Source organism: Salvelinus fontinalis, chromosome 8 (genome assembly GCF_029448725.1).
Source record: "Salvelinus fontinalis isolate EN_2023a chromosome 8, ASM2944872v1, whole genome shotgun sequence".
In the NCBI taxonomy this organism is placed as follows: Eukaryota; Metazoa; Chordata; class Actinopteri; order Salmoniformes; family Salmonidae; genus Salvelinus; species Salvelinus fontinalis.
In genome coordinates this window covers 21,778,095-21,804,367 of record NC_074672.1, presented here as the reverse complement: position 1 = coordinate 21,804,367, position 26,273 = coordinate 21,778,095, and the positions used below count along the sequence as shown (strand labels likewise).

Here is a 26,273-nt window from a genome sequence, read left to right as displayed (position 1 = left end):
AGTCCTGAGTCTGATACAGTTGATTATAGTGAAGATGCTACAAGTCCTGAGTCTGATACAGCTGATTATAGTGAAGACCCTACCAGTCCTGAGTCTGATACAGCTGATTAGAGTGAAGATGCTACCAGTCCTGAGTCTGATACAACTGATTATAGTGAAGATGCTACCAGTCCTGAGTCTGATACAGCTGATTAGAGTGAAGATGCTACCAGTCCTGAGTCTGATACAACTGATTATAGTGAAGATGCTACCAGTCCTGAGTCTGATACAGCTGATTAGAGTGAAGACCCTACCAGTCCTGAGTCTGATACAGCTGATTATAGTGAAGATGCTACCAGTCCTGAGTCTGATACAGCTGATTATAGTGAAGATGCTACCAGTCCTGAGTCTGACACAGCTGATTAGAGTGAAGGTCATGTGAAGATTTTTCATATACCTGATTCTGGGCTTTCAAACCCCACTGGAGAACTATATACATATATATACAACTATATACAACTATATACAGTACATACCAATATACAACTATATACAACTATATACATAACAATATACAACTATATAAACTATATACATAACAATATACAATTATATACAACTATATACATACAGTATACTGTATGCACTTATGTGTGCATGAATGTGTATCGAGGCATGTGAGAGTGTATGTGCCTGGTAAGTGTAAGTGTGTGTGTGTATGTGTGTGTGTGTGTCAAATCAAATCAAATCAAATTGTATTTGTCACATACACATGGTTAGCAGATGTTAATGCAAGTGTAGCGAAATGCTTGTGCTTCTAGTTCCGACAATGCAGTAATAACCAACAAGTAATCTAACCTAACAATTCCACAACTACTACCTTATACACACAAGTGTAAAGGGATAAAGAATATGTACATAAAGATATATAAATGAGTGATGGTACAGAACGGCATAGGCAAGATGCAGTAGATGGTATCGAGTACAGTATATACATATGAGATGAGTAATGTAGGGTATGTAAACATAAAGTGGCATAGTTTAAAGTGGCTAGTGATACATGTATTACATAAAGATGGCAAGATGCAGTAGATGGTATAGAGTACAGTATATACATATGAGATGAGTAATGTAGGGTATGTAAACATTATATTAAGTGGCATTGTTTAAAGTGGCTAGTGGTACATTTTTACATAATTTCCACCAATTCCCATTATTAAAGTGGCTGGAGTTGAGTCAGTATGTTGGCAGCGGCCGCTAAATGTTAGTGTTGGCTGTTTAACAGTCTTATGGCCTTGAGATAGAAGCTGTTTTTCAGTCTCTCGGTCCCTGCTTTGATGCACCTGTACTGACCTCGCCTTCTGGATGATAGCGGGGTGAACAGGCAGTGGCTCAGGTGGTTGTTGTCCTTGATGATCTTTATGGCCTTCCTGTGACATCGGGTGGTGTAGGTGTCCTGGAGGGCAGGTAGTTTGCCCCCGGTGATGCGTTGTGCAGACCTCACTACCCTCTGGAGAGCCTTACGGTTGTGGGCGGAGCAGTTGCCGTACCAGGCGGTGATACAGCCCGACAGGATGCTCTCGATTGTGCATCTGTAGAAGTTTGTGAGTGCTTTTGGTGACAAGCCGAATTTCTTCAGCCTCCTGAGGTTGAAGAGGCGCCGCTGAGCCTTCTTCACAACGCTGTCTGTGTGGGTGGACCAATTCAGTTTGTCCGTGATGTGTACACCGAGGAACTTAAAACTTTCCACCTTCTCCACTACTGTCCCGTCGATGTGGATAGGGGGGTGCTCCCTCTGCTGTTTCCTGAAGTCCACAATCATCTCCTTTGTTTTGTTGACGTTTGTGTGTGTGTGTGTGTGTGTGTGTGTGTGTGTGTGTGTGTGTGTGTGTGTGTGTGTGTGTGTGTGATTGTGTGTTAAATGCACGCAATGTGTTCATTAACGCATAAACAGATAGTGAACAAGTGTTATTGTCTCTATCCTTCTCTGATCTGTGACCTGGTCAGACTGTGTTGTGTCTCTATCCTTCTCTGATCTGTGACCTGGTCAGACAATGTCAAATAAGGACGTAGTGAACAGTCAAATTTGCTCCACTGTTTTCACCCGCGTTGCAAAGAAACAGGAAATGGAATGTTCTCCAAATAACTTGTTGTTTAACAGCAGAATGAAACGCTGTGTGGTCTGCGTGTGTTTTGTTCTCCCAACCGATGGGCTCTGAGGCATGGACGAAACACAGCACCACACAGCAGGCATTAGGCAGTTTACAATTAAGTTGCTCAACCTTTTCTCTCCAGCCCTGGGTCCATGGTGGTGGTGGAGGGGGGATGGGGAACTCTGACACCATTATACTACCCTACATGGAGTTAACACACGGCAGTATCAGCAGCTGCACTGCCACCAGAGCATGGAGCAGGACGCTGGGGACAACCACCTCACGTTCTGTTCTGTCACATAAACCCCTTCTCTCCCTCTCTGTTGTTCTCCATCTCTTTCTCTCGCGCTATAATTTCCTCTTCCACTCTGCTGTTCTCTCTCTCTCTCTGTCTCTCTGTCTCTCTCTCCCTCTGCCCTATATAGCACTACCCTACAGCTGTTTCCCCTCTGTTCCCTCATCTCATTAGATGACCCATCCTTTCCTCCCTTTACTACCATTTCCTTTTCTCCCCCAGTTAAATGGACCCAGGGCTGCCAGTCACAATGCTGCACCACTGCAATTCATCATCATTTTATCTGCACGGGAAATAATTGGATCCTCTCAAAGACACCTGACAGGTTGCTGTCAGAGGTTGCTGTCAGAGGTTGCTGTCAGAGGTTGCTGTCGGGTAGATCCTGGACAAGATCTGCCCTTCTTCTCCCACTTTAATCATTGTGTTTTTCTTACCAGAGGGGAGAGAGAGGCCAGCCATCTTCCAAAGAGGAAGCCAATGTGGTGAAGCTCTCCCTGATAATATCACTCTCTGTTTCTGCCCTGTGCTCCTCAAAGCGTTCGCTCTGACTCCCCCTCTCTACTCTAACTCCCTGATAAAACAGTATGTAGGAAGAACTCTAAAACCGACCCAGATACAGGATATCAGCTTGTCAGATCATGTCAATCTGCCGACTGGGTTAGATTGGCCGAGCAGCTCATTTGAATTGCCATGTATTTAGGTGCGCAGCAGAATTGATGATAACTCTCCAAACGAATCCTCTGTGTCTTCATGACCTCTTCAACACACACACATGCGCTCCATCGATGCACACACACACGCGCTCCATCGATACACATCCATCCACACACACACCATTCTGGAGATGGACTGTTGGTGGACTAGAGGTGTTATCCACAGTGTAAACACTAGAGCAGGATGGATGTGTCGTTCTCTCTGTTCTGTTCTCTGGTCAGCAGAGAGACGGGCCAATGAGCTAATAAACTCAATGATAGTCCACAGCACACGGTAGACCACACTACAGCACACCTCGCTTGTTTATTCAATCGATTAGCCAGTCTCTCTCTCTCTCTCTCTCTCCGTCTTACCGAAAGTCTCTCCGACTGCCTCTCTCTCACTCCGTCTTACCCAGTCTCTCAGACTGCCTCTCTCTCACTCCGTCTTACCCAGTCTCTCAGACTGCCTCTCTCTCTCTCCCTCTTTGCCAGAGACTCTCAGACTGCCTCTCTATCTCCCTCTCTCTCTCCCTCTCTCTTAGCCAGAGACTCTCAGACTGCCTCTCTCTCTCTCTCTCCCTCTCTCTTAGCCCGAGACTCTCAGACTGCCTCTCTCTCTCTCTCTCTCTCTTAGCCAGAGACTCTCAGACTGTCTCTCTCTCTCTCTCTCTCTCTTAGCCAGAGACTCTCAGACTGCCTCTCTCTCTCCCTCCCTCTCTCTTAGCCAGAGACTCTCAGACTGCCTCTCTCTCTCTCCCTCTCTCTTAGCCAGAGACTCTCAGACTGCCTCTCTCAAATTCAAATTCAAATTCAAGCTGCTTTATTGGCATGAAAAACATTGTGTCAATATTGCCAAAGCAACAATGTATGCAATATACATTGAAATAAAATTATAAACAATGACAAATAATAATATAGAATGGCAGTAAATAATAATACAAAATTAAATACAAAAATAACAACAATATAGTAGAAATGTAATAAATATAAAAAGCTAAACATGGACAATGAAACTAGAACTAACTTATAACTAAATAACTGTCATCTTCACCATTACATCAGTACTACAGCTACCATCATCATTACTACTACTACCACCACTATCATTACACTGCTCTCATTACCATCACCCCACTACCCATGCCACCACTATTTGGAATGATAAACAACAATAATAATAGAAATAACAATATTAGTAATAACAATAATAGTAATAATAAGTAAGTTACTGCTTACTATGCAGATGTTATTTTTCAGTGTCCCTCAGGCTATGGCAGGCAAATACATATTTGGCTGCAAGAGGAGCCATTGCTTCTTCGCCCATGAGTATTTTTAGTTTTTCCTCTTGGTTTAATAAGTTAAAATTTGGAATAAATGTAGTCATTTCTGTGAATAATGAATCTCTTGGTGAGGAATATTTCTCACAGTAAAGGAGAAAGTGCATCTCTGTTTCTACGTCCCCTGTCATGCAGTGATCCACATACTTCCTCTTTGGGTAGCCATGTCTTTTTATGTCTGCCGGTTTCTATTGTCAATCGGTGGTCACTCAGCCTGTACTTGGTAAGGATCTGTCTCTGCTTCGTATCTCTGACAGAGTAGAGGTAATCAGCCAATTCATATTCTCTGTTTAGGGTCAGATAGCAATTTAGTCAGCTTTGGGATTTTGTTTTGTTTTTGTTGTAAATGTGAGTCTTTTGATTCATGATTTTGTTTATTGGAATTCTTTCTTTTGAAGCAGTGCTGGTGTCAGCTTGGTTAGGTCCAACACCAGCTGACTGAGAGGGCTCGTTTCTGGGCTCAGCTCTTGGGATTGAAGTGCTTTAAATTGCAGACTTGAATTTGGACTTGAATTTAGATGTAGCCAACATTTTTATGATATTTTCTATATTTTCATTACTACTGGAAAGCGGCCCAACTCTGCCTTACATGCATTAGTTGGTGTATTTCTCTGGACTTGTAGAATTATCAGACAGAATCCTGCATTTAGTGCTTCAATTGGATGTTTGTCCCATATATTAAAGTCCAGTTTATTGAGTGGCCCCCAAACCTCACTTCCCTAAAGAGTTATTGGTAGGATTACCCGGTCAAATATTTTGGTCCAAATTCTAATTGGGATGTTGATTTTGAATAATTTCATTTTTATTGCATACAATGCTCGGCGGGCTTTTTCTTTGAGTGCATTCACTGCCATATTAACGTTTCCCGATGCAGATATGGTCAGACCAAGGTATGAGTAATTTTTTGTGTGTTCAATTATGGTGTTGTTCAGGGTGAATTAATATTTGTGTTTCTGACATCAGTTTTTTGGGGGGAAAATCATGATTTTCATTTTTTTTTTAAATATTTACTGCCAGGGCCCAATTATGGCAATATTGCTCTAGAATATTAATGTTCTGTTGAAGACCTTATTTGGTTGGTGATATAAGTACCAAGTCATCAGCATATAGCAGGTATTTTACCTCTGTGTCAGATAGTGTGAGTCCTGGAGCTGGAGAATGGTCCAACATGTCTGCTAATTCATTGATATAAATGTTGAAAAGATTTGGACTCAAACTGCAGCCTTGTATCACACCTCGACATTGTGAAAGGAATTCTGTTCTTTGGTTTTTGATTTTTATTGCACACTTGTTTTCTGTGTACATACATTTTATGAAGTCATACATCTTACCACCAAGCCCACTTTGGAGAATTTTGTAGAATAGCCCTTCGTGCCAAATAGAATCCAATGCTTTTTTAAAGTCAATAAAGCAAGAACATATTTTGCCCTCTATTTTTGGGGTGTTTATTAATTAGTGTATGTAAGGTGTATATACGGTCAGTAGTGTGAATTCTTGAATTCTTTGAATTCTTGAATTCAAAATGCTACAGAAAACCTTTCCCAAGTTGCTGTTTACGCAAATTCCCCTGTAATTATTGGGGTCTGATTTGTCTCCACTTTTGTGGATAGGGGAGATGAGCCCCTGGTTCCAGACATCAGGGAAGCAGCCAGAAGTTAAAACCATGTTGAACAATTTAAGCACAGCATTTTGCAACTCAGGTGTGCTGTTTTTCAGCATTTCATTTATTATGTTATCTAGACCACAAGCCTTCTTTGATTTAATAGATTTGAGCTTTTCATATAGTTCTTGTTGGGTTATTGGGTAATCTAATGGATGTCAGTTGTTTTTAATGACTGATTCAAGGATGTTACATTTTTCTTGAAGTTCTAATTGGTTCTGTTGTAAGTCTTCTTTTTGTATAGATTTTTGTATAGATTTTTTGTATAGATTATCAAAATAAGTTTTCCAAATTCCTTCATCTTGTATGGCTAATTCTTGTGGCTTTGTTGTGCTTAAATTGTTCGACATGTCCCAGAATTGATTTTGGTGAATTGCGTTTTCAATTTCATCAAGTGTCTTGTTGGTATAATTCAATTTCTTTCGTTTCAGTGTATGTTTCTACTGTTTCAGAGTTTCAAAGTTTTCATATCGTAGCTCTGGGTTGTTTTGCTGCTTATGTTTTTTGTTTGACATTTGTCTTTGGTGTTTTCTAATTGTTTTACACTCATTATCAAACCATTTGTCAGAAACATTTTGTTTTTTGTTTCTGATGTTGCATTTCTTTGGTTTTCGCAAATTTGCTTTCGATGCTGCTTTTTGGAATATGCAATTGATGTTTTGAGTAGCCGAATTGACACCTTCTTTATTGTTTTGGTATTGTGAGTTATTGAAGAACTGTATAGAGTTCATAATTTCATTTGAGTTCAATGTTTCAATGAATCCCTCTGCACTGTTTGGAGCCCATCTGTATGATTGGTTTATGTTGTAGAGTTTATTGGGCAGTTTTTTTGAATGAATATTGCCGGTTAACTTCTTCAGAAACACATTGATCTGACTGATCTGACAATGGTGTCTGTGGTCTGACAGTGAATGCACTAATGGAGGAGGGGTCAATGTCCGTGATGGCATAATCGACTACACTTGTCCCAAGAGCTGAGCAGTAAGTAAACTGACCTAAAGAGTCCCCTCTGATTCTACCATTAAGCATGTACAGGCCTAAGGCTCGACATAGACGTACTAACTCCTTCCCATTTTTGTTCAGTATTTGGTCAGGACTGTTTCTATTATTTATAATAGGGCTACTGTACAAGGAGGGGTGTCCAAATATGTGGTGGTTATCTCCCGCATCAGTGTAGTCAGGCTCAGAACCTGTTCTTGCATTGAAATCTCCACAAAGAAGCACTTTACCCTCTGCCTGAAATGTAATGATTTCTGTATGGAGATTGTCAAAAAATGGATCATCATAATATGATGAATCTGAAGGAGGAGCATAAGCTGCACATATGTACACGTCATTATCACAATAGATTGTACCTTTGTTAAGTTTTAGCCAAATGTGATTAGTACCTTTTTTCATTTCCTTCAGTGCTAAGTCCTGCTTATGCCAAATAATGATTCAACCCGAGTCTGGGCCCCGTTTAACATTTTTATGTTTGATTGATGGTAGTAAACTTTCTCTATAGCCTGAGGGACACTGAGTATCTATGTCTCCACGACACCATGTTTCCAGTAGGATTATGATGTCCTGTCCCTTGATGTTTTTAATCAATTCTAGATTTGTTGTTTTATAACCAAATGGTGAAGAGTATAGGCCCTGGATATTCCAAGAGCTGATAGTTAATGATCTCATTTATCATAAGTGATATTCACTGGTTTGAGTAAAGTACATTGAAAAATCCATAATAATAATAATATATATATACATATACACACATACACCATTACATAGAATTATTTTTATAATGCCAGTGCCAATAAAATAAAGAATAGTTGTAAACAAATGAATAAGAATGAAACAAGATTGCACAAAAAATAGGTACAACGCAATGCAATCTGCAACCCTGTGAGTGTGTGTGTGTGTGTGTGTGTGTGTGTGTGTGTGTGTGTGTGTGTGTGTGTGTGTGTGCGAGCGTGCGCATGTGTGTGTGTGAATTAAAGGGTCTGTCTAACCCAATATTCTGCATATTAGATGCAGTAGTTGGCGCATATTAGATGCAGTAGTTGGCGCATATTAGATGCAGTAGTTGGCGCATATTAGATGCAGTAGTTGGTGCATATTAGATGCAGTAGTTGGTGCATATTAGATGCAGTAGTTGGCGCATATTAGATGCAGTAGTTGGTGCATATTAGATGCAGTAGTTGGTGCATATTAGATGCAGTAGTTGGCGCATATTAGATGCAGTAGTTGGTGCATATTAGATGTAGTAGTTGGCGCATATTAGAGAGATGCAGTAGTTGGCGCATATTAGATGCAGTAGTTGGTGCATATTAGAGAGATGCAGTAGTTGGCGCATATTAGATGCAGTAGTTGGTGCATATTAGAGAGATGCAGTAGTTGGTGCATATTAGATGCAGTCGTTGGCGCATATTAGATGCAGTAGTTGGTGCATATTAGATGCAGTAGTTGGCGCATATTAGATGCAGTACTTGGTGCATATTAGATGCAGTAGTTGGTGCATATTAGATGCAGTAGTTGGCGCATATTAGATGCAGTAGTTGGTGCATATTAGATGCAGTAGTTGGTGCCTATTAGATGCAGTCGTTGGCGCATATTAGATGCAGTACTTGGTGCATATTAGATGCAGTAGTTGGTGCATATTAGATGCAGTAGTTGGCGCATATTAGATGCAGTAGTTGGTGCATATTAGATGCAGTAGTTGGCGCATATTAGATGCAGTAGTTGGTGCATATTAGATGCAGTCGTTGGCGCATATTAGATGCAGTAGTTGGCGCATATTAGATGCAGTAGTTGGTGCATATTATATGCAGTCGTTGGCGCATATTAGATGCAGTCGTTGGCGCATATTAGATGCAGTACTTGGTGCATATTAGATGCAGTAGTTGGTGCATATTAGATGCAGTAGTTGGCGCATATTAGATGCAGTAGTTGGTGCATATTAGATGCAGTAGTTGGCGCATATTAGATGCAGTAGTTGGTGCATATTAGATGCAGTCGTTGGCGCATATTAGATGCAGTAGTTGGCGCATATTAGATGCAGTCGTTGGCGCATATTAGATGCAGTAGTTGGCGCATATTAGATGCAGTAGTTGGTGCATATTAGATGCAGTAGTTGGTGCATATTAGATGCAGTAGTTGGCGCATATTAGATGCAGTAGTTGGCGCATATTAGATGCAGTCGTTGGCGCATATTAGATGCAGTAGTTGGTGCATATTAGATGCAGTAGTTGGCGCATATTAGATGCAGTACTTGGTGCATATTAGATGCAGTAGTTGGCGCATATTAGATGCAGTCGTTGGCGCATATTAGATGTAGTAGTTGGCGCATATTAGATGCAGTACTTGGTGCATATTAGATGCAGTAGTTGGTGCATATTAGATGCAGTAGTTGGCGCATATTAGATGCAGTACTTGGTGCATATTAGATGCAGTCGTTGGCGCATATTAGATGCAGTAGTTGGTGCATATTAGATGCAGTACTTGGTGCATATTAGATGCAGTAGTTGGTGCATATTAGATGCAGTAGTTGGCGCATATTAGATGCAGTAGTTGGCGCATATTAGATGCAGTAGTTGGCGCATATTAGATGCAGTACTTGGTGCATATTAGATGCAGTACTTGGTGCATATTAGATGCAGTACTTGGTGCATATTAGATGCAGTAGTTGGTGCATATTAGATGCAGTAGTTGGCGCATATTAGATGCAGTAGTTGGTGCATATTAGATGCAGTAGTTGGCGCATATTAGATGCAGTAGTTGGTGCATATTAGATGCAGTCGTTGGCGCATATTAGATGCAGTAGTTGGCGCATATTAGATGCAGTAGTTGGTGCATATTAGATGCAGTCCTTGGCGCATATTAGATGCAGTAGTTGGCGCATATTAGATGCAGTAGTTGGTGCATATTATATGCAGTCGTTGGCGCATATTAGATGCAGTAGTTGGCGCATATTAGATGCAGTAGTTGGCGCATATTAGATGCAGTACTTGGTGCATATTAGATGCAGTACTTGGTGCATATTAGATGCAGTCGTTGGCGCATATTAGATGCAGTAGTTGGTGCATATTAGATGCAGTACTTGGTGCATATTAGATGCAGTAGTTGGCGCATATTAGATGCAGTACTTGGTGCATATTAGATGCAGTAGTTGGCGCATATTAGATGCAGTCGTTGGCGCATATTAGATGCAGTAGTTGGCGCATATTAGATGCAGTCGTTGGCGCATATTAGATGTAGTAGTTGGCGCATATTAGATGCAGTACTTGGTGCATATTAGATGCAGTAGTTGGTGCATATTAGATGCAGTAGTTGGCGCATATTAGATGCAGTACTTGGTGCATATTAGATGCAGTCGTTGGCGCATATTAGATGCAGTAGTTGGTGCATATTAGATGCAGTACTTGGTGCATATTAGATGCAGTAGTTGGTGCATATTAGATGCAGTAGTTGGCGCATATTAGATGCAGTAGTTGGCGCATATTAGATGCAGTACTTGGTGCATATTAGATGCAGTAGTTGGTGCATATTAGATGCAGTAGTTGGCGCATATTAGATGCAGTACTTGGTGCATATTAGATGCAGTAGATGGCGCATATTAGATGCAGTACTTGGTGCATATTAGATGCAGTAGTTGGTGCATATTAGATGCAGTAGTTGGTGCATATTAGATGCAGTAGTTGGTGCATATTAGATGCAGTAGTTGGTGCATATTAGATGCAGTACTTGGTGCACCTCTCCTATGTCTGATTGTTCTAGGTGTCTTTTGCTACAGGTTACCTCAGCATATGTAGGCTGATGATCTGAATGATACATGGTGTGGACTGCATCATGTGGTGTACTTCTCTGAAGGACAGTGTTCTGCCCGACCCTGGAGTAGTGGTCAGAGCTGTGTTGTGATGGGCCGGGTCCAGTAGAGCTGTGTTGTGATGGACCAGGTCCAGTAGAGATGTGTTGTGATGGACCAGGTCCAGTAGAGCTGTGTTGTGACGGGCCAGGTCCAGTAGAGATGTGTTGTGATGGGCCAGGCCCAGTAGAGCTGTGTTGTGATGGACCAGGTCCAGTAGAGATGTGTTGTGATGGACCAGGTCCAGTAGAGCTGTGTTGTGATGGACCAGGCCCAGTAGAGATGTGTTGTGATGGACCAGGTCCAGTAGAGCTGTGTTGTGATGGACCAGGTCCAGTTGAGATGTGTTGTGATGGGCCAGGTCTAGTAGAGCTGTGTTGTGATGGGCCAGGTCCAGTAGAACTGTGTTGTGATGGACCAGGTCCAGTAGAGCTGTGTTGTGATGGACCAGGTCCAGTAGAGATGTGTTGTGATGGACCAGGTCCAGTAGAGCTGTGTTGTGATGGACCAGGCCCAGTAGAGATGTGTTGTGATGGACCAGGTCCAGTAGAGCTGTGTTGTGATGGACCAGGTCCAGTAGAGATGTGTTGTGATGGACCAGGTCCAGTAGAGATGTGTTGTGATGGACCAGGTCCAGTAGAGATGTGTTGTGATGGACCAGGTCCAGTAGAGCTGTGTTGTGATGGACCAGGTCCAGTAGAACTGTGTTGTGATGGACCAGGTCCAGTAGAGATGTGTTGTGATGGACCAGGTCCAGTAGAGCTGTGTTGTGATGGACCAGGTCCAGTAGAACTGTGTTGTGATGGGTCTGGTCTAGTAGAACTGTGTTGTGATGGGCCAGGTCCAGTAGAGCTGTGTTGTGATGGGTCTGGTCTAGTAGAGCTGTGTTGTGATGGGCCTGGTCCAGTAGAGCTGTGTTGTGATGGGCCTGGTCTAGTAGAGCTGTGTTGTGATGGGCCAGGTCTAGTAGAGATGTGTTGTGATGGGCCAGGTCCAGTAGAGATGTGTTGTGATGGGCCAGGTCTAGTAGAGCTGTGTTGTGATGGGTCGGGTCTAGTAGAGCTGTGTTGTGATGGGTCTGGTCTAGTAGAACTGTGTTGTGATGGGTCGGGTCTAGTAGAGCTGTGTTGTGATGGGCCAGGTCTGGTCTGGTAAATCTGTGCTGTGTTGGGCCTGGTCTAGTAGAGCTGTGTTGTGATGGGCCGGGTCTAGTAGAGCTGTGTTGTGATGGGCCGGGTCTAGTAGAGCTGTGTTGTGATGGGCCGGGTCTAGTAGAGCTGTGTTTTGATGGGCCGGGTCTAGTAGAGCTGTGTTGTGATGGGCCGGGTCTAGTAGAGCTGTGTTGTGATGGGCCGGGTCTAGTAGAACTGTGTTGTGATGGTCCGGGTCTGGTCTGGTAAATCTGTGCTGTGTTGGGCCTGGTCTAGTAGAGCTGTGCTGTAATAAGCCGTGTCTGGCTCTTCTCTCCTGGGAATGGTGGGGGTACAGTTGTTTCAGAAAGTGGAGCGGGGGGCCTCTGCTGCTGGGTTGATGGGTGTGTGGGTCCCTGCCAAGTGTTGCATCCTTTAGGTCCTTGGAAAAGGTTCTGATACTGTTCTGGGCTGGAGCAGACTGGGAGGCTGGTAGGCTGACCTGGGCTGGAGCAGACTGAGACGCTGGTTGGCTGACCTGGGCTGGAGAAGACTGAGAGGCTGGTAGGCTGACCTGGGCTGGAGCAGACTGGGAAGCAGGTAGGCTGACCTGGGCTGGAGCAGACTGGGAAGCAGGTAGGCTGACATGGGCTGGAGCAGACTGGGAAGCAGGTAGGCTGACCTGGGCTAGAGCAGATTGGGAAGCAGGTAGGCTGACATGGGCTGGAGCAGACTGGGAAGCAGGTAGGCTGACATGGGCTAGAGCAGACTGGGAAGCAGGTAGGCTGACATGGGCTGGAGCAGACTGGTAGGCTGGTTGGCTGATCTGTGCTGGAGCAGACTGGGAAGCAGGTAGGCTGACCTGGGCTGGAGCAGACTGGTAGGCTGGTTGGCTGATCTGGGCTGGAGCAGACTGGGAAGCAGGTAGGCTGACCTGGGCTGGAGCAGACTGGTAGGCTGGTTGGCTGATCTGGGCTGGAGCAGACTGGTAGGCTGGTTGGCTGACCTGGGCTGGAGCAGACTGGTAGGCTGGTTGGCTGACATGGGCTGGAGCAGACTGGTAGGCTGGTTGGCTGATCTGGGCTGGAGCAGACTGGGAAGCAGGTAGGCTGACATGGGCTGGAGCAGACTGGTAGGCTGGTTGGCTGATCTGGGCTGGAGCAGACTGGGAAGCAGGTAGGCTGACCTGGGCTGGAGCAGACTGGTAGGCTGGTTGGCTGATCTGGGCTGGAGCAGACTGGTAGGCTGGTTGGCTGACCTGGGCTGGAGCAGACTGGTAGGCTGGTTGGCTGATCTGGGCTGGAGCAGACTGGTAGGCTGGTTGGCTGATCTGGGCTGGAGCAGACTGGTAGGCTGGTGCAGTGTCATCAGGCTGTGTGGTGGAGGCCATGCTGGTCTCAGGTTCTGCTTGTGTTATGCCAAGCTGGTGGACATGTTCTCTACATGCAGAGGACATAATGACTCGCTGCTGGTTGAGGAGGTCAATGTATCTCTCTCTTTGTTCTAGCTCCTTTCTTGTTGTGCTCAGATGGTCTCTGAGGTCATCATTTGTCTTACTCAGTGTGTACATTCTGGTTTCTAATTTAGCAATAGATGCTCTGCTCTCCTCCCAGAACTGTTTCATCTCTTCTTCTAGTTTCTGGACAGTGTCCTCCTCTTGAAGCTTGTTCTCTCTGAGTTCTATGACCTCTGCTTCGACTAGAGAGAGGGTGTTGTGGAAACGTTGCATAGCAGGTGTTCCTGGTGTTGTAGGCATGTCCTTGGCTCTGTCTGCTGCAGGTGAGGTAGGTAGAGGGACCTGACTGCTTCTTGCTGGGTCACAGAGACCGTTGGGGCCTGCTTTTCTCCATCTCCCTCCTTTTCTTTTTCCTCCGTTTCTGAGATGAGTTCAGCTTCTGCTTTTAGGGTAGCAAACCTATTCTCAAAAGCTTGGAGGCTTGAATCATTGTCTTGTATCAATACAGTTCCATTATTATATAAGTTTACTGTTTGATACGTGTTGCTCTGGTCAGCTTCTTCAAAAATGCTGATCTGACATCCTTGGCTGATGCCTCTCTTTTTTGAGAAAGGGAAATGGTTGCAAATAACCCTTTTCCATATGTGCCCTCGTTTGGTATTAAATATTAAATGCGCTCTTGTTTTGCAACTGGTAAGATCTGCAAACAGGCATTCGTGGTTCTGTCCCATCAACAAACCTTTGAAACCTTTCGTAGCTTTCTCTGTCTGGATGTCTGGTGGGTAAACAATTTCCATAGCAATGCTGGTGATGTTGGCTACAATGTTGCAATAGAAGCGTTGTTTCTTGTGTTATTGTCTCTTGTGTCTTTAGAGGACTGTTTTACTTTGATGTCCTGTGTCTTCTGTCCTTATTTTGTCTTATTTTGTTTTTCTTTTCTACTGTTAACTAGATATTCATTGTTATCTAGCTAGCAACTGCTTAGCAACTGGTAAACAATTCAGCTAGCTAAGATACCTGTACAATTTCATGAAAAATAGTTAGTTTTCAAAAGCCTATCTTCTTCGTTTGTTGCTTGTTTTGTCTCTTATTCAGTCTTGCAGTTTTCTTTTGCGTTTTTCCAATGTACTTCACTCTAAAAACCATGTATATTTCAATATTTGTAGGAGCGAATTTTTTCAGCAGCTGCTGCTCAATTTGGAACTCTCTCTCTCTCTCTCTCTCTCTCTATTTCAAATCAATTCAATTCAATTTGCTTTATTGGCATGACGTAACAATGTACATATTGCCAAAGCTTACTTTGGATATTTACAATATGAAAATGATAAGAATCAAAATTGACAACGGGACAACAGTAATAACCAAGGGTCAAAATAACCATACATTGAACAATAACAATAAGCATACAGTAGAGGACATTTGCAGGTTGATGGGTCTGTCAGACACTGTCCCTCATCTTATGGCAGGCAGCAATGTAGTGGCTGCCAACCCACAGCTCTCTGCGTCCTCTCTCCGTCTTAGCCAGAGTCTCTCAGACTGCCCCCGCCTCTCTCTCTATCTTAGCCAGAGACTCTCAGATTGCCTCTCTCCCTCTCTCTCTCTCTCTCTCTCTCTCTCTCTCTCTCTCTCTCTCTCTCTCTCTCTCTATCTTAGTCAGACTCTCAGACTGCCTCTCTCTCTCTCTCTCGCTCTCTCTCTCTCCATCTTAGTCAGAGTCTCTCAGACTGCCTCTCTCTCCGTCTTAGCCAGAGTCTCTCAGACTGCCCCCCCCCTCTCTTAGTCAGAGTCTCTCAGACTGCCTCTCTCTCTCTCCGTCTTAGCCAGAGTCTCTCAGACTGCCTCTCTCTCTCTCTGTCTTAGCCAGAGTCTCTCAGACTGCCTCTCTCTCTCTCCGTCTTAGCCAGAGTCTCTCAGACTGCCTCTCTCTCTCTCCGTCTTAGCCAGAGTCTCTCAGACTGCCTCTCTCTCTCTCTGTCTTAGCCAGAGTCTCTCAGACTGCCTCTCTCTCTCTCCGTCTTAGCCAGAGTCTCTCAGACTGCCTCTCTCTCTCTCCGTCTTAGCCAGAGTCTCTCAGACTGCCTCTCTCTCTCTCCGTCTTAGCCAGAGTCTCTCAGACTGCCTCTCTCTCTCTCCATCTTAGCCAGAGTCTCTCAGACTGCCTTACTCTCTCGCTCTGTCTCCATTGCTCTTTCCCTTAACGCATGTTCATGTTTTATTAACTCCCTCTGTTCGTGTTTTAGAGAGGAAGAGGTCAATACATCTGAAGCCCACGCGAACAACTAACTACTACTGATCTAATGGTGAGAGGATGTATCTGGGCTCCATCACAGGTCAAGGCTGGAGTAGTCTCTAACTGGACTTCTGTCTGTAATGTTAATGCTACCTTTATGGTTCTGTAAAGTGACTTGGCCAGTGAAAGGGAAGGAGGCCATCATTGAGGGTTGAATGGGTCTGGGCCCAGGCGGGTACAGTGAATGCATGCTAAAGGACTTCGGGTCTCTGATGACATGTCTGACAAGCTAGAAAAAGTCACAGTCTTCAGTTTGACCACCCCTGTGCCACCGTGCCATGGTAAATGTGCTCTTAACTTTCCTCTCTTGAATCCCACGGTAACACTGGTGCATTTTGGACTTCTAACCCCTTTTAAAGATTGTGTTTGAGACTGCTGGGATGTTCTTCTGCATCCACTGATATCAACCATTAGTCTGTGTGATTAATGGGGGCTGAGCTGGAGCGGTGTTTTTGAGACAAGGGCGGATCCCGAAAACGGTTCTTCTCACAAAAACGTCTGTAAAGTCCAAACGGTTTGAGCTACAAACTATAATGGCCCACCTATGAAAAGCTGAGACTCTGATGCTCACAAGCCACACAATAATCGTTAGAAGGTAAGGTTCTTCTGCATAGAAGATCACAGTAAATCCCAGGACATAGTGCATATAATACTGTAATAAGCTCACATAGTTGCTGTCACACACTGTCACAACTCCACACTGGTTCGATGTTCATTTCACTGAGCAGAACATTTCTACATGTATTTTGTATCAGGTCTTTGCTTGCCGGACCTTATTGGTTTATTGACATTTGTCAAGAAAAGGCATGAATGCAACTGCTTATGTGACATGGTTATGTGTTCTACTTGCAGCCCTGGCCTTCCTGAAAGGAAAACGGAACACCACTTCAATGTGAGGCTAAATATTAAGGCAGAGCAAGCAGATGAACGAAGGTAGTGAATTTCAGCTTCTTCACTGTGCGAGCCCTGGGACCATGTGTTAATAAGCTCTGCAGTGACATGCTCCACTCATGCTAAAATCACAGCACGTTAAGTAACTCATAAATGGTCCCATTTAACTGGCGTGAATGCACTACGGAAATTAACACGGCTGAAATTGCCGTTCCCTATTCCAATTGACAGCTTGTCTGGCTTGCTGAACAGCGGCGGCGACATGTTTCAGTGTGTCTCCCTCCCTCCACCAGCAGGCAGCACCCTGACTGACTGACTACCCAGAGACGGCATCCAGAGAGGGGGAGGCAGACTGGCAGACAGCTGGACTAGCCTCGCCCTACAAGCTGAAAGGGAGCACAAATACACTTATAAAAAACATTTGCCGCGCGATGCATACTAACCATAACACCTTGCTGTTTGTTACCATTAGACAGCTACAACGTTTTCTTGGCCACTTGCTGTGGAGCCAGTTGTTTGGCAGCCCTAGCTCAACGTTCACACCAATATCGTTCTGTCTGCTGCTAAAATCGAATGGAGAAATGGCATGCCATTGGCTGAGCGGGCAGAAGCTGTTGATTTGAAATGGCTGCAACAGCAAACAGTCGATAAAGGCCTGTTTAGTGAGACAGCTCTCCTCGTGCTCTTAGCTGCGTAATTAGCTTCCCTTCAGAAGAGCCAAGAGTTTCCCGAGTGAGAGAGGAGAGAGAGTTCTATAATGGCCATCGATAAAGAAGCGCAGACGAGTGTCATACCACTGTCAAACGCACAGGCCCACTCTACCCGTTAATGACTGCAGATGGCAGTCCGTTAAAGTGATTACACAGCCTTGTGTTTCATTGAGCCTGAATGGTTACAGCACTGTTCTCCCAGGCTGAGCTAGCTGGACAAACCTACAGCTCAGCTGAATGAAGGAGAGACAGAGAGTGGGGGGAAAAAAGAGAAATGGTTAGAGAGAAGAGAGAGACGGACAGAGACAGAGAGAGAGAAAGGAGAGTGAGTGAAGAGAGAAAGAGAGAGAGAGAGAGAGAGAGAGAGAGAGAGAGAGAGAGAGAGAGAGAGAGAGAGAGAGAGAGAGAGAGAGCGAGAGAGAGAGAGAGAGGCGTGTGTGAGCTAGGGAGCCTGTTTAGGTTAGCTGCTAGTGGAGAGGGGAGCAAGGCAGATAATGGCAAAGGACGGCTGCTGCTGCTATTATTACAACTAAATGGCATACTAAGAGATTTGAAAAGAACAGGGCAGAGAGGTGGGGAGAAACCAAAGTAGATAAAAGCAAGAAGACAGAACCACTCTGGCTAGCAGAGAAAAAACTATTCCATGCTTACATATTAGAAAGTGAACACACAGAGAGAAACACACAGAAACAAACACAACCTTTATCATGCATTGCGTATGACTACACTGTATGACTACACTGTATGACTACACTGTATGGCTACACTGTATGACTACACTGTATGACTAGGATGGTGGTTGGGTTGGGGGGTGGTAGGACAGCAGAATAAGACAGGACAGGTATGGTACTCACCGAGGTCCTCTGACACTGGATGCTGGTGCTGTTGAAGCGCAGGGCGGTGACACTGTAGGTGGCTCCCTGGATGTGGAAGATACACTCGTAGTTCCTCTGTCCAGACTGGGGCTGAGGCAGGTTCTTAGCCAGCAGGGTGATGGGCTTCATCACCCCCACTGGGATGTAGATCTGGGTAGATGGCAGGATCTGGGGACACTCCTGGGAACAGAGAAAAGACCGTGGTTAGCCCTCTATTCTGTAAGCAGGTAAAAGTAAGGAAATGGTGGACTGGAGATTTACTGGACGGGAGAAGTAAGTACAGCATGCTGGTATAATGTCGATAAAGCATTAGTGATTTTGAAAGTGGTCTTGATGCACAGTGTGTGAGATTTTAAGCACAGAGTGATACAACATGTACAGACACATCCGACTGTGACGAAGACAAGAGGAATGCAGTATTTCTAATTGTATAAAGCCATGTAATGGGCCTAATTGCTCTGAGAAACTGGCATATTTTTGGAGGGGGGGGTGGCAAAGTGATTAGCGACCACATAGTTTGTTGCCATGCCAACGGATTAGCGAGACAAAACAAAATGAAGCCATTCAAGTGTTAATGCCATTGAAAGGTTTTGGCAGGGCTGTGTTAGTGGGTACGGACGCCAACAGCGTCTGGGCCAAAAAGCCAGTCCAGTCCAGACGATCAGTGGGAAGAGCACCAAGTGCTGTCTTGTCTCCTCTCTTGGCCCTGACCCCTCTCTGCCCAACATGAGGGCACTGGAGAGGACAGGGGCAAAGCAGCAGGAGGCTAAAGAAATACATCAACTAACGGAAGATGGGCCACCACAGACACATTTGTCATGTGTCCCACTCGCTGGCCAAAGTTGGCTGAGGAAAAATGTGTTTGTTGATTTTAGACGTCACCCTCTCCCACACAAGATTTAGCGACAGGCTGTACAGAAAAGATACTACTTTTCCAAACAGTTACATAGCAAGTAAATTAACAGTACCATGCTAATGTGAGTGAATGAAATGTGTTGTTTCTCTTTCTATTCAACTGAGTCAACGCCAATATGCTGGATAAACAAGCCAAGTCCAGACAGCAGACAGCCTTGGTCAGCAGGAAGAGACAAAGGGCCAAGTCTAAATACAAAGAATATGTCATGAATCTGTACCTTAAGCCAAAACTATTCCAATATCAACATTTGTAGATGTTTGAGATGTTGTAGTGAATGACTCCAGGTCTGGTAGATCAGTGTCTAGTATACTCTATACTGAGGACTGTGAATATCATTCCTGTGTGTGTGAGTGACGCCTCTTATCATGAGTTGGGCTGTGTAAACAGACTCCTTCTCAGAAAGCAACACAGGTCTGCGTGACACCAGGCAGCTAGGCGCTTCCATTGGACAGCTTCCACTGCTGTCCTGCCATTAAACTGTGTTCCACCACAGCTCTCCTCCTCTCCTCTTTTCTCCTCTCTTCTACTGCCTTCCCTCCCCTACTCACCTCTCCTCTTGCCTCCTTTCCTCTGCTCCTCTCCTCTCCTCACCACCAACTCCTCTCCTGAATAAATATATGATTATGCAATTTCCCTGTGAATCTGGACAGACCTGTCCTCAATTACTATGTATGAGACAATGGAAGACTCTTGATAGCTAAGCTAAGCTAAGCTAAGAAGAAATGTATAGGAGTCGCCTCAAGACAATAGGGAGCTATTAGCCAATAGCTGAAGACTATCTGATACTACTGAGGATAAGGAACTCTGAGGTCCATATTACCTTAAACAAACAGTGTCGGGTACGGTAATATTCTGGGATGGCAATACTCCCAAAATATTCATGGTAACTTTGGTCTCTTTAATCATTATTAGCTCAACATCGTCTCCCTGGTCTGCAGGCTCATTTGTAAATCAGTTTGTGCTTTGCTAAACCAGCGTTAAATTAAGTGCAGGTAATGACTTGAAATTGCAATTTGAATCAGAAAGACAGCGGGCCAAAATAATCATTGGACGTAATGGAATTGGGTGATACCTATTCTCCTCCCGATAGGCACAAACCCAAATAGCGAAACAAGAATAATGGGGCTTGTGAATGAATCCCCAATTCTAAAGCGGCATGGAGAAAGGATGATCAATTCCAGGGGGGCTACGCTGAGTCTGAACGAGACGTTGTGCTGGTGGCCAGGCAGCCATTTGCTTTAGTATTCAGTGCACACAGGTGAGGAACAGACAAGCGTAAACAACACGCTTAATGAACTGCCTCCAGCCTCTGATAGGGACTGTGTATGTGTGTTTGTGTGTACATGTATGTGTGTATGGATGTGTGTGTATGTATGTGTGTATGGATTCATATAGAGCAGAGAGTGTGCTGGTTTGTGTGTGTGTGTGTGTGTGTGTGTGTGTGTGTGTGTGTGTGTGTGTGTGTGTGTGTGTGTGTGTGTGTGTGTGTGTGTGTGTGTGTGTGTCTGTGTGTGTCTGTGTGCATTTGTGCATGTGTGCACACATTCATGTGTTTATCAGTCTGTCTCTAGGACAAAGAAGTCAAACAGTCTTCCCACCCAACCAGTGGTGGAACGCTGCTATCGCCCACTATCTGGGTCAGACAGACCACAGCCTCCTTCTATGGTATGTAAAACATGTGTCTCTGGGCAGACAGTGCAGAGACAAAGACAGACAGATTGCTAAGACCTCAGTCTGGACCACACTCTGGTCCCACCTGTGCCAACACACGGCCCGCCCGCCTGCAGCAGAAACCCCAGGGGTCTGGTGCATTGGCGTGGATTGGAGGGTCGTAGACACAAAGCGTGCTGGATCAGCACTGCGGGCCAAGCCAGAACCACATGCTGCAGCTCTCAGCACCCAGCCCAGCCAAATCCATCAACCATCAGCCAGAGCCAGGAGACAAAGACCCGCCATGTTCAGAAGGGAACTGATGATGAACACAACTTGGGGGAAGAGAGAAAATAAGGCGAGGAACCAAAAAGTTGTGAAGAAAAAATCAAAACTATTTAATTACCAGTCCTGACAGGTGTCAAAACAGAGTTAAAAGTGCGTATCAGATTGCACTCTTGCGGAATATAATGGAACAACGGTTTACCAAGGGGATTCCTTTGAAGGGGTTTCTCTGTTTTATTTTTCACTCCTTTATTTCCTTAGAAATGACAGAAGGAGAGAGAGAGAGAGAGAGAGAGAGAGAGAGAGACAGAGAGAGAGAAGAGAGAGAGAGAGAGAGAGAGAGAGAGAGAGAGAGAGAGAGAGAGAGAGAGAGAGAGAGAGAGAGAGAGACGAGAGAGAGAGAGAGAGAGAGAGAGAGAGAGAGAGAGAGAGACGAGAGAGAGAGAGAGAAGAGAGAGAGAGAGAGAGAGAGAGAGGAGAGAGAGAGAGAGAGAGAGAGAGAGGAGAGAGAGAGAGAGGAGAGAGAGAGAGAGAGAGAGACAGAGAGAGAGAGAGAGAGAGAGACAGAGAGAGAGAGGAGAGAGAGAGAGAGAGAGAGAGAGAGAGAGAGAGACAGAGAGAGGAGAGAGAGAGAGAGAGAGAGAGAGAGAGAGAGACAGAGAGAGAGAGAGAGAGAGAGAGAGAGAGAGAGAGACAGAGAGAGAGAGAGAGAGAGAGAGAGAGAGAGAGAGAGAGAGAGAGAGAGGCGTGTGTGAGCTGGGGCGCCTAGTTAGGTTAGTTGCTCTCAATGCTCTCTCCCCCGTTTTTCCGCCTCTCCCCCCTCTCTCCCCCTCTTCCCCCTCTCTCCCCTGGTGCTGGGAGTCAGGCAGAGGTGAGATACAGCCCTGGAAGTCATACAGACGTTTATTAAGGTGGGAATGAGAGTCAGGAGGAGAGTCAGGGGTTCACCAAAGGGGAGAGTGTTTGGCTGATTATTTGTGTTACCATCCACCCCTTGGGGGAAAGACGAGGCTGGATCTCTGGGAGAGAGAGAGAGAGAGAGAGAGAGAGAGAGAGAGAGAGAGAGAGAGAGAGAGAGAGAGGCAGAGCTTACAGCTGTCTCTGCTCCAAAACCCCAATCTAACCCTGGGGTTGGGAGCCGGAGCGCTGCAGAGAAACCTGTCTTGAGGGCAAACAGGAAGAAGGCATAAGGAGTCGGCCCGCAGCAGATAAAGATGAGTTTCTGGCTCCAGACTCATCTCGACTTCCCCCATATCCTCCTGTTAGTGCTAGCTTGGCCCTGGCAGCTCTGTATGGCTTGCTCGTCTCCATGGTGTTTGTTTTGCCGAAACGCAGCCTCCAGCCATGCCCCCTCTGGCAACATATTTCTGTTACCATCCAGCCATCCCCTCCCAGCAGCAAGCCGTGCAACACTGCCGAGGTGGCAGTCTGAGAACATTAAGCAGGGCTCACATAACAAACAGCAGAACGAGAGAGAGAGAGAGAGAGGGGGAGAGAGAGCGAGAGAGAGAGAGAGAGAGAGAGAGAGAGAGAGAGAGAGAGAGAGAGAGAGAGAGAGAGAGGGAGAGAGAGAGAGAGAGAGAGAGAGAGAGAGAGAGAGAGAGAGAGAGAGAGAGAGAGAGAGACTGCTACAACAGGGATGAACTCTGATTCTTCTAAAAACACTAGCAGAGAGAGAGGGTAGGGTTTGTAGACCATGGAGTGAGGAATGAGGGTCTTCCTAGTTTCTCATGCAGATGATTTCTCATTGATCTCCCATTGGCCTTGAATGACCCTAGAGTAATGAGGTGATGTCATCATGGGATGCTGAGGTGTTCTCTGTGGGGTGCGGGCTGCTGGCTGTGACCTCTTGGGCCTTCTCCTCCTCCTGGCGCCCTGATCAATCCCAATCCACCATGAAGAATGGGGTGTCACTGCTGGCGACAAGGGGGTTTGATAGATGAGTAGCTTTGTGATTGACAGAGGGGTGTGCGGTGGGGCGAGGCGAGGTGGGGCGAGTAGAGATTTGCCGAGCGCCCTTATGGATTACCGATACAGCCCAGTGAACTGGCCCCCTAGCAAGGAGCAGGGCCCACATCGACCAGCGCAACGCACACCAACCCAACACACAGAGGGAAATGAGAGAGAAAGAGGAAGAGGTAAAAGGGCTCTGATGACTCCATCTCCCGAGGGAGACAAGGACGGACTGACGCTGAATAATATGATCTCACTTTGCTGGGTTTCATGCGAGCCAATACACGTCCCCATAGATCTCTCCTAAGAATACTGTGCAGACAGGTCAAGAGGGCCAGCGAGCAGCATATCATATCCATCAAGACTTCTCAGTGATTTCAGGCCTGTCGGGCCACTCCCTGCCGAATCCAATAGTTCCCCGCTGGCCTCTTCATTTGGACAGAGCTGAGCTGTTTAGAGTCAAACACAATGGAGCTCTGGGCTTTGTTTTTATCAGAGATGGTTCTGTCTGTTTCTGTGCCACTGTATCTGGGTTGTATGCAGAGACATTAATAAATGTGTTGTTCTACTGTAGGTACACCAGATCAACACACAGACTTGATGCTAGGAAACACTGAGCTCAGACAATTGATATTGGCTTGTGTTAAGGACCATAAGATACCATTGCAATAAACAACCATAATTAACCTATTTACAGGTATACGTCTGTACATAACTATATTATTTAACTACGTAATTATATTACTATGACAAAAGTCGGAAAGAGTAACAGTCATTGGGTTGTATGAACTAAGTCCCCAAGGTCTAGTCCTGTGGTGAGACAGTGTTAAAACTGTGCTAGATAAGACATCATGAGGCTATCAGAAGAGCTCAGCGGTTAAATGAAAGCTACTTTGAACCATGAAAAGGCTTTTGGAGTGTCCGCCCACTCCTGGGCCCTCCTGTGATGGAGCACGGAGAGTAGGGAGAGCCCAGAGAGCTTTCTTTCTTTCTTTTTTATTTAACCTTTATTTAACTAGGCACGTCAGTTAAGAACACATTCTTATTTACAATGACGACCTACCCCGGCCAAACCCTAACCCGGACGACGCTGGGGAGATGAATTATGCCCGTTCAAAAATTCCTGGGAGAAATCTGCTACGGAATCACAGATACTGATCACTTGGCTAATAATACTTTAGTGCAGTTTATAGCATTATTAATATTGTACAAACTGTAAAAGAACTAGCTTTGCACCAAACATGAAACATGATCACTGATCTCGTATTATGCTGATGCTGCAAGGGGAGTTCGTGAGTCAGTACTTTCTCTGAAGGGGAGAACTAGGACAGCAGCATTAGATGAGTAGGAATTACTCAAGAGAAAATACAGGAAGTGGAGCTGGCCCTGATGGTGTCATTGGACCAAACCCCACATGAAGAAGCTGTCACCAGGATCTCAACTCTTCTATGTAGAATTCCTCCCCAGCCTCCATTAAGAGGACAGACATTGTGGCATCTGGAAATGAAGATTGAGTACACTTTGAATAATTAAAGTAGGTGCAGATCAGTGGCAGGCTTGGATCCCTGAGCGCGAGGCAGCACCGGGGAGAACCAGATATAGAACCATTATAATCCACATGATAATTCACATTTCCTGTTGTTGCAGGATTCTTTTCCTGCTGTAGCAAACTGGCTCAAATTAAGATCCTACATCTGTAACACACGTATGTTGAAATAACTGAAATATCACAAACAGAATTTGTTATAAGCAGTTTTAAGAGGTCATGTCATTTTTCCTCCCTGGCCCTCATTCACCTCCAGAATTGACCGTTAGTAATTCACGGCCAGTCAGCCTGCCCAGCTGATGATGGCCCATCAAAACTACACCTAAACTATATCAAAACTACACCTAAACTATATCAAAACTGACTGAACATACGTATAATAATAGATTTAGCCTGAAGACAAGATTCAATTCACAATAGTCTGACAATATGATCAATTGAAGCAGGGAAACAGAGTGCCAAAAAGTCACTTTTTCGAATCCTCCTACAGAATCACATGCACATCATTTCTGTTTAGTATCAGAAAGAGCAGTTTCTAAAACAGGTGAGGTGAGCTCTATTTCAAAATATCACTTTTTCCAAGAAGAACTGGTGTTCCATGCACGTGAGCACGCCGCGACATGCAGCTCAGGCTACTAAGCAAGGACTGGTAACAAAATAAGACTTCAAATGTGCTATTCTGTCTTTTGAAATACATTTCTTATTACCATACTATTTTTTAAACAAAATTAGAAGAGATTTCTTTGTGATCGAATTAACACTTGAATTGTGGGCCTTTTAGTGGTTTTCGTTTTTTACATATAGCCTACAGTAACACAAACTACTGAAAATGTTTTGATGTTGTATTATCTTTTATATTCTTAAACACAACCAAAGGAGTCTTTTTCCAATAGCATATGACATTTATTTATTCGACTGTTAGAACGTTGACCTCCAAAAGACGCGTCATTGGCTTCAAGTAGGGTCCCTCCAGGCCCAGCACTTCTAGTGTTAATGGCACAGCCACAGATGTCTGTCCCATTCCGTAAGGCTGGCTGCAGTAGTGGTGGAGTTGGCTGGGCTGTTCTCAGTAGTGACACTGGGGATGGAGAAAGCCAAACTTGAGCAGGGCTGAGAGTTGGAGCTTGTGCTTGTCAGGTCTCATCCTCCCTGGCTTGTTTACAGTCTATTTACTGTAGCGCTACTGGAGATCACCATGACGCTGTTGGACGTACGTCCTCTAGTGTGTGTATTTGTGTGTGTGTGTGTGTGCCTGTGTGTACTCACAGCAAAAATGCTTTCACAACACCAGAGAGACGGGAGAGGGCGGAGGAAAAAATCTACCTGACAGCCAGATGAGACAGACTGTAAATTCGAGGGAAGGAAGGAATTATGCTTGGCGGATGTGGAGGAGAGAGAGGAGGCACTGAGGATGTCTAAATGCATGAATACAGAAATTAGGACTGAGAAGTAGCTTTTACTTTCCAGGTTTTACCATGAATAGATACTTTATCAGACATAGAGCCACAAATAGAGCCACAAATAAATCATTGACTTTGACACCAGTATTAACTGGTGTTAACCAAAGCAAGCCTAATGTGTAATATCTTAATCTAAGGAAGTACACTAG

At 44.9% G+C, this 26,273-nt stretch overlaps 1 protein-coding gene across 2 annotated transcripts in view; it reads right to left on the bottom strand.

Annotated features, from left to right (window-relative positions):
* LOC129860862 (plexin-A1-like) overlaps positions 1 to 26,273 on the bottom strand; it is a 334,577-nt gene that overhangs the window by 87,508 nt on the left and 220,796 nt on the right. For both annotated transcript variants that reach the window (XM_055931720.1, XM_055931721.1), the window contains exon 10: positions 18,294 to 18,494. In XM_055931720.1, the coding sequence (XP_055787695.1) occupies positions 18,294 to 18,494 (201 nt within the window). The remainder of the gene's footprint in view (positions 1 to 18,293; positions 18,495 to 26,273) is intronic.